Source organism: Meleagris gallopavo, chromosome 12, assembly GCF_905368555.1.
Source record: "Meleagris gallopavo chromosome 12, MGAL_WU_HG_1.1, whole genome shotgun sequence".
NCBI classification, from domain to species: domain Eukaryota; kingdom Metazoa; phylum Chordata; class Aves; order Galliformes; family Phasianidae; genus Meleagris; species Meleagris gallopavo.
Genome location: NC_139415.1, coordinates 6,632,145 through 6,645,091, shown reverse-complemented (window position 1 = coordinate 6,645,091; position 12,947 = coordinate 6,632,145). Strand labels below are relative to the sequence as shown.

Below are 12,947 nucleotides of genomic sequence, written 5' to 3'. Positions count from 1 at the left end.
AAGAGCTAATGGTGTGGTAGCACCTGAGTGTGCTGCTTTTGCCCAAGAATGGCATGTGCATCCACTTCTACTTCTTTGAGACAGATGCAGCATCACAAATAGGCAAAAGAAAGTTTAATGCAAAGCCAGAATTACAGTTTCAAGAGAAATCTATCCAGCACCAAGGTAGCATAACTACCATTGGAGTGAGAATTGTGTCTATCACTCTCAAATGTTTATGTAACACTAGTAGAGTGGGTAAAGATGATTTATAAGCAGAGACTGAACAATCATACTTGATTACTATTGATATTTCTGGGGACCTAGAAACTCAGTTTTAAAGTTCTGGCATCCTATTCTTCTATATGATGCAAGAGTAAGTCTCTGCCCAGAGCACCTTATTGCCTAGTTGCATTGATCTGTGACCTCCTTATTGGTTTCAGGGAAATAATGGCTTTTCATGTCAGTCTGTTAAAACATCATTTTAAAGTGTATAGATGTTCCATGCAACATAGAATATGGAGATGAAAAATGATTTCCTTTCTTCCTTTACCACTGGTACTCTTCCCACTTCAGTGAATCCTGCTTTGCCCACTCAGCATGAAAAGTTATGCTGCAGTAAAAAGAGTAAAGGAAAGACAGGAATTTGTGCAGTGCAGAGTGAGCAAGCATATGATAGCAATCTATGCAATGAATCAGTGAATCTGTGTTCACATGATGAGACCTGTTCTGAAGTTCTGTTTACCTGTGTGTGACCACCATGACACTTGATCTCCACCTGAGGAATGTTCTCTCTTCTGTTTCTCCATTACTTCTAGTACTTTAATTTGGAATCTTTTAATGAGGCAAGATGTGTGTTACAATTGCTATCAAAATGAAAACTGCGGCTTTTTGAGACCTTAATGCGCATGACTAAAAAACTTGCAGCAATGCCTTGTTTTTTGAGTCCTTGTTCAAGTGCTGTGCTTACAGTTCCATAGAGTACTGTTAACAGAAGCTTTTTATGGAGGGGAAACAGCATACAATTCAGACATTCAATAGAATCATGTCATACAGTTTGCCATCTGCTGCTTTTCCTTAAAACGGTTGTTCTGTTTGCGGCTTCAGCACTTTCTTTTGCTGTGCACAGAGCAAGATTAAAAAATTCTTTTTGTGTTTGATTCCCCTCCTCCACTTCTCGAATCTGTCCTGAACCTAGGAGTACAGAAGCTTATTTTGCAAGCCACAAATTGCTCTTATTTAAGAATTTTGAGAACTGTATATTCAGATAAAAATGGAGGAGGTCATGGCCAACATGCCAATAGTATCTTAAATATTCCCTCCTGTTTCAGTTTTTGGTAGGAGTTTGAAGGATGTTCTATTTCTGTGCTAAATGGCTTTTAAGAAAAACAGAATCTCTCTACAAGGCCATAGATACAAACTTAAAACATCCACAGCAACTCTTGCTGACTGTTGTTGACTTATTTCTACTCCAGTAGCTTTCTGCTACTGTTGGCAACTATGCCAAATACTTGATTGACAGCTGTCCCGTAGTAGGAGAGCACTTAAAAGGACAACTACAGATGTGCTTCTGTGGATACTATTTAGTTTATATTTCCAGAAGTTTTGCAGATGATTGTAAGCCAGGATAAATGTGTCTTTCAGGTGATAAAGATCTAGTTGTCTAAATGCCTTTTACTTCAAGGAAAAACAGATGTCTCAAGAAGATGAGCTTTATTATAATGTTTAACTGTCAGCACTTTGGGCTATGAGTAAGTGTGCCAGAATGTCAGAGAAAGGTGAGTGAACTTGGGTGGAGACAGCTACTTAGACTACAAGACTACCATTAAAATGTACTTCAGACGAATAAAATACACATCTGCCAGTGGAATTTGACTTGCCTATCTCTGGACCTGATCTTCTTGATTTGTGGTGAGACTGTGGCAGTTTATTCTTGTTTTGCTTGTGCTGCATACCTTCTCACTTATATGTTTAACTCTTCCATCTTTTGCTAGGTCACAGCATTTGGAGGAGGTAGCAGCTAGCCTAAGAGAGAGAATAAAGCATCTGGATGATATGGTCCACTGCCAACAGAAGAAAGTTAAGCACATGGTTGAGGAGGTGAGAACCAGTAAAACAATTAGTACATAATCCAGAGAGCTGTGTTCTGTGTGCAGTTTCCTTATGCCACCTTACTTAAAAACGCAGTGGAAGATGAGTTAAACATCTGGAACTAGTGAAGCAGAAAGGCACAATAAAAGCAGTTTAACCCCATGCCTTTGGGTTATATACTTTAGGATGACTTCAATTCTGGAACTCTTTGTGTCAGTCCATGAACTAAACATACCATATACAACTTAATTTGAAGCATTCAGATCAGTTAAGGGTCTTCTTCCTATATGTGAGTAGAAGGCAGACAGACAGCAGTATTATGCTAAGCCTTGCTACTTCACAGAGTAGAGGCATTCATGAAATATCTTTTTTTTTGTCTTTGGACATCACGTGTCTACCAAATCAAACGTTTGGAAACTATTCTAATCTAAGGCATTCACAATGTACTGTTAGAGGCTATCTGGTTAGACATGGAGTTTTTCTATTTTTATCAAGATGGTATTATGTATACCTCTATCTAAATAATATTTGCCTATATTTCTTGGTTTGTGTGTTGGTTACAAGATTCTGATGGAGTTCTGATGTATGATCAATGTGTGATACCAAGAGATCCTGTTTTACATAAAGTGAGTAGGAAAGAAGTGGGATGGAAAACTGTATCTAGTTCAGCTTACCAATTTTATTATTCTCAAGCATCACAGCAAGTGGTTGTTATACCACAGTATTCTATTAAGGAAAATATCTCTAATAATCTAATTTATCTACTCAAAGCATTACTGGAACAATTATTATTCTGAAGTCTGTTTTATATCTCAGGAAGCTAACCACCATATTATGAATTTGTTTGTTTTTCTTGTAATTAAAAATACTAGAGAACTTGACACTTCGTGATATAGGTGGCAATCCGGATGATTCTATTAATACTGTATTATATTACTTCTAAGTTTACTCTAAACTACTCTGTGTAACCAGACCTCTAGTGGGCTGTATTGGTATAGCAAATATTTTCAATTCCATTGTGTGTTTTGGCAAAAACAAGTATAAATCTTGGGCCAATAATAGTTATATTGTAAATGCCAGTTTTAATTGGTGAGTTTAGCATTTTGAATCGTGTAACATGTATTTGCTGGCATGTTCATCTGCACAGAAAGCTCTTCAAGATCTTTTTTGTCATCCCATTTAAAGAGCAGAATGTTAGACGACTAACTCACTACTTAGTTGTCAAATATATCTATTTTATCTCATGCCTGACTACCTGCTTTTCAAAATCAATTAAATGATCCTTTGTTGCTATGTAGTCACAGAGAATGTATTTTTACTCTCTGTAATTCTTATATGTTTTAGTTTTTCTTTTAATACAGTTTACTTGAGAGCTGCATGAATGCTTGCAACTGCATTGTGATTAGAGAACTAAGTAAAGATTTTTGTAGCAGATATTTGATCAGGTCAGATGGTGACAAATTAGTGTTTTTAATTAGGTGGTGTCTGTGGTGTGTGTTTGTACTGTGTTTCAGTAAATATCTACCATATTGCTGGCATGCTGCTTTAATTAAAGCCTTAAAAATAGCAGCTGTCTCTGGGTGCAGAGAGTTGTAGCTGTCCACCACTGGGAAGATAAGCACTGCAGATGTGTGTACACTTTGAAAAACAGAGCCTCTCATGCACGTATTTTTTTATACTTTTGTGTATACTTCTTAAAAGGTAGGATGTTGAAAGAGAATGCTGTCTAGAAAGACTCTTTTTGAGATCAGTTTAAACTAGTGAGCAGTAGCACTAAGATAGTCTTTCTAGGGTAAATAACACAGTTACAAAATCTCTGCTATGTGAGACCTAGAAAATGTGTTCATCAGAGTACATTTGAGAGTACATCAGAATACAGAGTACATCTTGGCATTACATTTAATGAAATGCAGAATGTAGTGGCTCCTAAGGTCCAGAAAAATGTCACACAGATCTGCTATGTATCTTGTTATTGAAATACTTTCATGGCTAGTATCTATAAAATAAGGTTTATAACTATCAATAACTTGTATTTAAATAATATAATTGAGAAATAACAAGCTGGGGAAGCATGCTTTCTGAAACACTTCATTTTTTTTTATGCATAAGAACAGACTGAGCACAGGCTAACTCATTAACCCAGAAGAGAAATGGAAAGAAAGAAAATAGTTAAAATTATCAGCAGTACTTTTCTTAGAAGCTGAAAAAAAGGATACTCTATGAATCAGGCAAGAGAAATGTCTAAGTACTTGCTTGACTGCAGGATGAGCACATCACATAGTAATCATTTTTACAGTATTCATCTCGGTATATTCAGGTCTAGCTTTGAAGTGGAAATGAGTATTTATTCTTTCAGTGTAAACCACAACGGATTTGTGCTGTTAGCATCTTCAGTTTAGACAAAGTGCAGCTACAGAAAGGAACACCATTTCAAAGGGATGCTGAGCAAACAAAATATGCTGCTTCGAATTCATACAGAGAAATGTCAGAATTGAAAAAGTACTAAGACAAATCTGATGGCTGAAAAATCACAAAATAGATTGCTATTCAGTCCTTTTTAGGGAGAGATGATGGACCAAGTGCAGTTGATAAATGGGAGGCTTTCTGTAAAAGAAGAGCAAGCAGTCTGAGAGAGAGTGAAAAAAAGCTTTAATAGTGGAGTTTTTAGATGCAACAGGCTGCTCTAACCCCTTCATTGCTCTTCTGATGGCATTTATATAAGGTATTAGAAGTCTGTGGTCAGTCCTAATCTCAGTGTGCAGGAAAGGAGACACTGACAGAAAAGCATCAGTTGAATACTCTTTTCTTTCATAGTTACTGCAAGTCTTCATTTCCAAAGCAGCCATCATGCTAGTAGTGAATGCAGTAGTTATGCAACCTGCCTTTGGTGGAACTGAGCCCAGGCAGAGGACAGTCATGGTTCAGTGTACTTATGCACTTTAGCCAAGAAATCATTTGCTTCTGATTTTTCTCTGTGAAAATAAATCCTTCCATCTCAGGCATTAAGAGAAACCTCTTCAATTTGACCTAGACAAACCAGTCATAAATTAAGCAGGAGCATGAAAAACGACTTTGAGAAGAAAATAGAAGATAAAGAGAGAAAAGAAAAGCAACAAAAACACAAAACTAAGATCACTCACACAACTGTTTTTCAGCCTCATAGAGATCCTCTGCCGTGAGAACCAAGATGAGAGCCCATTAGAGCAAGAGTTGATCTGAAAGTTATCCAGCATTGGCTTGAAGCCTGATGTGCTCATTGGACAGAAACTGCAGAAGATTTAAGGCTGATGGGTCTTTCCCTGTGTTGAACTTGTTTGTTAAATAAATATTTGTTCCCAGCTTAGTGCAGATTTTAGGTGGAATGCTGGCAGCTGAAAGTGCAGAAACCCAGCCCCTATCTCTTCCTTTTTGTATTTATGGCTGGGCAGAGAGAGGCTTTCAAAGACAACCCAAGAAAAAGGTAGTTCTATCAGAGGCAGAATTTGCAGGGAGAGTCTCAGTACAGAAGTTGAAAGGATGCGCGCTTCAGACCCTTCTGCTAAGGAGTCTTCAGTGCAGAGACTATTCTAGACAGGCAGATGCAGGCACAAGGGGCACTATGGGAAAACAAGGGAAGGTGCAACCACGTTGTTTTTTTAAGGGCATTGCTTTTTAAGGTTTTTTTAAGAAATAGTTCAGGGAGAGAGGTGAAAGCTTGCTCTTTTCAGTTATCCATTCTATATGGTCAGTTTTTCCAATCTGTGTCAGTGTAGGAAATAGGAAGCTGTTTAGTTTAAGATAATAAAGCTAAAAATCTTCAAATGAAATGTAAAATCTAAATAAGCAACAAAAGCGTTTATTGACACTATCTCCGTTTCAAACCTGGTGAGATTAGGAGATCTTTTCATTTGATATCTGTGCAAATGAAGTTGAAATGAATTGCAGTTTCATGCCACAGAATGTGTAATGTGTAATATTATTACATAGTTAAGAAGAGGAGAGGGGAAAAAATAAGTATTTAGATTTGTAAGCAATGTGAATGGATTGATGCAGATACAGGGAGCTGTTCTGAAGGGGACTGAAAAGAGAGAAGGATATTTGATTCCATGGCACAAAACTATCTACGGAACTCAGATTTCACATGGAATTCCCTAACTACTGAATTGAACTGTCTCTAGGTGATGGCCCATGAGCTGTTCTCCAGCTTTAGTCTCAGATTCGTTGGATAATAAAAGGTGACCAAACACCAGAGGGAAGCCGTATCCTGTTCTGTTGCAGAAGATACTTGCATGAAAGGACAAAGTACTAATGAGCGAATGATGTTTTATGTTGCACAAATGGGAATAAAGAAGAAATTTTCCCACTAAAGACTTAATAACCAGCTGAAAACTTCTCTATCAAGAACTGCAGACAAACTGAAAAATAGCCAATTTTAATATGGAAGTACGGTTTTAATTTTAGGTCAAGTAAAGAAAGCCACACAGAAGGATGAGAAGATGGAATTATCAGCCACAGACGGAAGCCAGATTATTATTAACCAAAATCTGCTTTATATAGTACATATATTAAAACCAAAACAACAAAGAGAATAAGAAACAAACAAAAAAAAGACACAAGAACAAATGCAGAAAGAAAGCCACCTTAGGAGCCTGGAAGAAGAAGATATATGGCAGAACATAAATAATACCCCCCTCCCTGCCCTGCTTTCTTCATGAGTTTGGCACGTCTCAGTGGACTTTAGCAATGCAATACATAGCTTGTCTAATGGCAAAAGAAGCAGCACAACTGTGTTTTGGTGGGAGTGTTTATATCTGCATACCACCAGTGCTTTCAGTTAGGAACTGCCTGGCCAAATCATAAATTAGGAGACTTACGCACTACTGAAGTAGTTCCTAAATAGTTGGGTTGAAGTGTTAGACACGGTGTGGGTGTTTATAGTCCATTAGAACATGTTGGCCCTGTGGGCCTACTTCAGCAGTAGATGCACATTAAAGACTGCTATGATGTTTTCATACAGCTGACTAGTTTAGACGATGCAATATTTCGGATCAATCAGTTGTTACTTCTTCATATAAAATAGGAAATTACAAGAAGCATTGAGGATACAGCATAACTAAGGAGGATTTTTTCTTAAAAGATGGTCATTCCTGTTTGCTGTATCACATTCCCTGAACAAAATTTAAACACTAGACTCTGATAAATACCAGTTAAGTTCCAGCGAAATTCTGGAATCTTGAGTAAAATCTTGCTTTCCTTGTACAGCAACTGTCTCTGAGAGTTCAGGCTGATGTTTCAATGTCTTATCTATCTTGTTTTATATAATGTAATATGTCCTGTTTGTCCTGTGTTTAGTTATATTTATGACCAGTGTGTTAATGTCTATGTATCAGTGTTACAAGGAAAATACACTATACTTGAATAATATCTAACACTTAACTATAATAGCACTGTCATATTCTGAGAAATATTTGAAATTGATTGGCAGTATAAAGTGGTAAGTGTTGAATTTACCTAACAGCTGGATCTGTTCTAATTCAATAATTCACTGCATATTTCAAGCCTCCAGTACTGTGACTAAGTATGCAAAATAAAATCAGGTTTGCTATTTCAGACTTTATCAATGTTCTGTGATTGAACACTTGAATTCTCTCTTTCAGTACTTTATCTCTTAGTTGCTTTGTAATTCTCTTGATTTCCTTTCTAATAACACTGCTTACTTCTCCAGAATTTCCTTTTAAGTCTCATTAATCTCTTCTTGACTGTTCTTAGTTGTTCTACCCATGAAATCAATTTAATGCTGTTGGCTTGTACATCTAGCTTTCCATCTTTACTGAAGCAAAGTTGATTGATGGAGCAAGAGAAATTCAGAAGTGCTGTTCATCCCAGAAAGTATTTACACCGCCCTTTCAAGTAGCATGACAAATTCATCTGGTATTTGAGGAGATATACTGACAAATCTGTAGGATTCTATAGTGAGAAATAATTATATCTTCATTGATAGGGTGGACAAGAATTGAATTTCTGGGAGGTGCAAGAAAAGGTTACTGTCTGGAATCTGGGGGAGTTTGAGCAATGTGACCTCGAGGTTTTAGAAGGAGAATATACAGAGGTTGTAACAGCAGTAGGACTATGATAAAGAGTGGGGGGAGCTTGGAGAAAAAGTGCTATGGCTATATTATTTCCCAGCTATTAGATAAATTCAGCAACATTCACATTGCTCATGGGGTCTTAATGTTCTGATTCACCTCACTGTAAGTTGCACTGGATATGTGCAATGTGAGCTGTACACCTAACACAGTCTGCATGGATTTTTATGGATCTGGCCATAACTGAGAGAGATCAGGTGCCCTTCTTTCCTGTGCGAAGTGTGGGGGAATTGAAGTGAGGTTGGCAAAGGTATTGCTGAAAAGCACATGGTGCCACTCAGTCCTCGGAAGACCAGGTAAGTTACAATACTGTCATCTGGGCCTTGTTGCTGTTCCCTTCCCAATATCTGGAATAGTCAGCAGTCACCCAACATGAAAAGGAAAGGCAAGAGCAATAAATACAGTTCAGTAGGTTTGCTAAGAGAGAATTAAGTGAAAGATCAAAGGTTGATGGTGTGTCCCAGGATTGCTAAATTCATAATTATACTGTTAGGACAATTGTCTCCAAAGGAATGGTTGAGTCATTGATACAAATTATGTTGTTAAAGAAATTTTGTTTAATTGCTTACTGTGAATGTGGAGAAATACTGGTGGAGAATTGGAGGGAAATGAATGGCTAGTGAATCTTGCAGTGCAAGGCAGGGAAGAACAGTGCTAGGGAAGAGTCTGAGCAGTAGACAAGATTGGAAGGAGAGACGCTGAAGGATATACTTCTGTAGTGCTTGTAGAAAACGATGGCGAAATCTGAGAGGGTAGTTTTGTAAAATCCAGATTTGGGAGCAAGTTGCTGAATTGGCAGGGAGCTGAAATGCTAAAGTCTGCAGACACAGCAAGGATGAGGTGGGTTATAGGCTTTGGGTATTTCTCATAGAAAACATAGGAAGATCTTGGTGATATTTTTGGACTGGAGTCAGTCCAGCAATGAGTCAGTCCAAGGAAGTTCAGAGTCTTTGACTTGTACTAATTTGTTTCTAATGCTAGACTGCCCTGGCCACCACTTGGGCCCTTAGTTCAGTATTGTGTTTGAACTATCCTGCTTCTCCTTTCCTTGTCCTTACCTTATGTTCAACGAAAAGTCAAAATCTATTGCTTTCTCAGCTGTTAGTTTTTCTCTCACTCCTTGGATCAAAGACCCTCTCAAGACTTGGTTTTGTGCAATATACATTCATGGTGCTGTAAGCATTATTATCTTAAGTTTAGTTTGCTATAACTAACATCTTTTTAATGGAAAAAAAAAAACAAACAACAAAACAAAATGCTATGAGGTATTAAGTCATTAATATTATTTTTGAAGAACTTTTACCCAATATCATCATTTTGAGCCACTGTTCTTCTTACATTCCTCTCTTGAAGGAAACTATTGCTCTTTTACTTTATGCAATGTGCCTTATTTAAATTAACTGAATATAGACTTTATTAAATACAGTAATATATTAATATAAACCTCCAGACTTATTCCTGCTTTTCTGTAAGTGAATGTCCACCTTGAAGTGTAATCTAATCTGGCTTGTTCACTCTTGGTCATCCGTATGCTAATGGCAGGACACAATGTGTGCTCATATTTTTATTCAGTAAATAAACTTTTATAGTAAACTACTCTGGTGGGATGTGTCATCCATGTCAAGTCTGTGGGTAGGCTTAATGGTGCTTCAAAAATTTGTTGGGAGTTGTCTTAGCCCTTGTTCAGCAGTAGTGCTGAGACAACTAGTGCTGGGGGCTGCAGTGTGCCTGTGTGTAAAAGGGGTGCCCTGCAGTGTTTTTGCCTGCATTCCTTCTGCAGTGGCCTCACAGATTCCCTCTGCTGCATCTGGGGAGGAGGCTGAAGTACTGTTGTTTTCCTGGCCCTGAAAGAGCCCCTTCAATTTTAACAACTGCTGAATTTATTTCTACGAAATATGTTTGATTTGTACAGCTGTCTTGGACTGATTTCACAATGTTGTAAAGCTCCACCAAAAGGTTTTATATAAGCTACTTAATTTACAGCTTTATCATATCTGTAATCTGCATAGTCTTATCACTCCGTTCTGTTTTACTGCTAGAATATGTTTGTTTGTGTGTGATAATGTAGCATAACATTGGCTCTTCTTCATATGTTAGAAAGAGAAGGCATATTTTAAAATTCTTTAGAAGGCCAAAATATGTTGATGTAGTGGGTTCTGACTGATGTTAAATGAATACATCAAAAGGAGGCAGGGAGTCTGTTGCCCATTCTGCCAGTCCTCAGGATTTTCACCAAAAAAAGAGTAAAAGCAGTAGCATACCTGCAAAATAATAACATGTCTTTTTGGAGTTGGGGTTTGTGTTTGGGAAGAGGAGGAAGCAATTTATCAGTCTTCCTCTAAAAACAAAATGGGGTGTATTACATTCAAAAGGAAGAATTGGACAAAGCCCTCCTCTGATCCCATAGCTGCACTTGGCTTCAGTTAACTTTCCATTGTATTGATTACTGCTGTTAAAATTATTTACTTCTGTGCAGAGTAGAATAAAATATTAATAGAGAAGATCCACTTAAAAATTCTAAAAGAACCATTTATCTTTTTTCAAGTGGAATTTACTGATAGGACTGAAGCTGTTCATCAAGTGACTTAATTTAGTCATAGTATTAAACAATTGTAATTAATTATGAAGATCAGAATGAGATACCATTGCGCCACTCTGAAATTCTGAATATGCTAGAAGCTTTGGATTTCTGTGATCAGAAGACTGAAATAGTAATACCTTTAGATGACATAGGTGATTTTTGCATGCACTTTAAAGAAAAGAAATGGAATATCTGATTTTGGGAAAGATAGAAAGATGGATGATGACAGCACTCGTATATTCTGTAACTTCAGCTGAAAGCACATACTTCATCATATTTACATTTTACCTTTTTCCAGTAATAACTGATAACTGTGTCAATGATAACTGGGAATTAGAGAGACTGAAGTAAAGTTGATTCGGTGATTTTATAACTTTGGATTAATATATGCATCTGTTTTGCTTCTTTGCTTCTTGTTGCACTGTATAGATTTTGGGGAGGAAGGGTGAGAGTACTATTCCGAGTAGTACTGAGAGTTTTAATTAATGTACTTTTGAGTGTTTTATAACTTTTTTTAGCAGGATGAGAATATTTCTACTAATCATTGTTTCTAGATGCACTGAAAAGTTTTACAGTGGTGGGTTTTGGAAGGTCTTTTTTAATGTGCTTTCACAAAATGTAAAAAAAGTTAGTGATTGGTGAGAGTACATAGAAAATCTGGCCTAGCATTTGGAAGTGGTCAAACTGTCTTGTATATCAATGTAACATTGTAACTGCCAGGTAAGAAAAAAAAAAACAAAAAACTATTATGAGCTTTGCTTTATTTCAACTTGGCTATCCTATAAAAGATTTCATTTTGGTAAAATTCACTGAGTTTTTATTAAAAATGCTTTTTACTTTTTCCCTTAAGTTTGGGAAACTCATAACCAAACAATAACAAAATAAAACAAACTTATTTTCCAGGAGGTTTTATAAAAAAATGAATGCCTATTCTTTATTATGTATGGATCTTTTAATTTCTTGTTTTCTTGTTGGCATGCAAGAAGACCAACTTTGGGGCCAGTAAGAAGAGATTGTTATGAAACCCAGGGCATACCCCTGGGTTTGGCCTTACCTGCCTATTCTGGTAGCAAGGACAGAGTTAATGTAGAAGATCTTGTGCCACTCACTGATTAGCAGAAATCCCAGAATATACTCTGGTCATCTTTTCTTCCATAAAGAACTGCACTAAGATGCAATAGCTTTGGTTCAACTAATTTTAATTTTAATGAGCATTTGTAAATAACTGCTTTCCTTTCCCTAGGTATAAAATGCAAATGCACTTTTTTTTTCAATGAGTCTTGTATGCCAGGAAAGAACTGAACAAATAAGACCTTCGAGAAACTATCAGATGTGTGCCATATTTTTGGATTTAATTGTCTAGAGCAAAGACCATTAAATCAGAGATGGATTTTTCCCAAGTTTGCTTTGTTACATGACAATGTTTGAGTTTACATTTTGTTTCCAGCTAAATGCAGATAAAATTAATGTTAGTATACATCTATGATCTTTATATAAACAAACAATAAATATGTAATAAAATAAAATATCTTTTCTTCCTGCAGTATCTAAGTCTTCTTCCTCCTTTTCCCAACCCCATTAGACCAAATGTGTTTATTTTTCTTCGCAGATTGAAATGCTAAGAAAGAAAGTCAAAGAAAAGGAATTATTTATAATACAGCTTTTAGAAAAGATTTCTTTCTTAGAATGTGAGGTAAGGCATTATATAATTGCAATTGTTTTCTGAAACCCAATAAAATTGGAACTGGTGTCATCTGATGCTGCTTAAATGCATGTTTACTTCTTATATTTGCTATTCTTCAGTAAACAAAAGTTTGCTGAAATTAAACACCTGTCACAAGATGAATGTTTGTAATATAAAGTCTGGATACTTCCATTATAGAGACTAAGTTTGTGGTGTTGTTTCTCAGCTTCCTGGGGCTGAGAGGGAAGTAGGTTCCAGTAAGCAGCAGGAGATAACAAGAAGGATGGGTATTAGGTATTGGGGGCCACTATATTTCCACAGCTGTGCTCCAGGTGATGGCTTTATCTACCCAATGAGTGGGGATAGATGTACAATTTCATGTTAGCTTTGTTATCATACAATTTTATAACAGTGTCATAAGTTCTTAAAACAGAAGCTACTGAAAAAAGATGGTTGATTTAATTTATTGTATTCCTCAGAAATAAGG

General features: G+C 36.6%; 1 protein-coding gene across 4 annotated transcripts in view; it reads left to right on the top strand.

The window, feature by feature from the left end:
• MYZAP (myocardial zonula adherens protein) overlaps nt 1-12,947 on the top strand; it is a 50,710-nt gene that overhangs the window by 32,647 nt on the left and 5,116 nt on the right. For 3 of the 4 annotated variants that reach the window (XM_085233592.1, XM_085233593.1, XM_085233591.1), the window contains 2 exons: nt 1,974-2,079; nt 12,386-12,469. In XM_085233592.1, coding sequence (XP_085089718.1) covers nt 1,974-2,079; nt 12,386-12,469 — 190 coding nt within the window. Of the gene's footprint in view, nt 1-1,973; nt 2,080-6,227; nt 12,470-12,947 lie in introns of those variants that run through there. The other variant, XM_085233594.1, reaches the window with a different exon arrangement.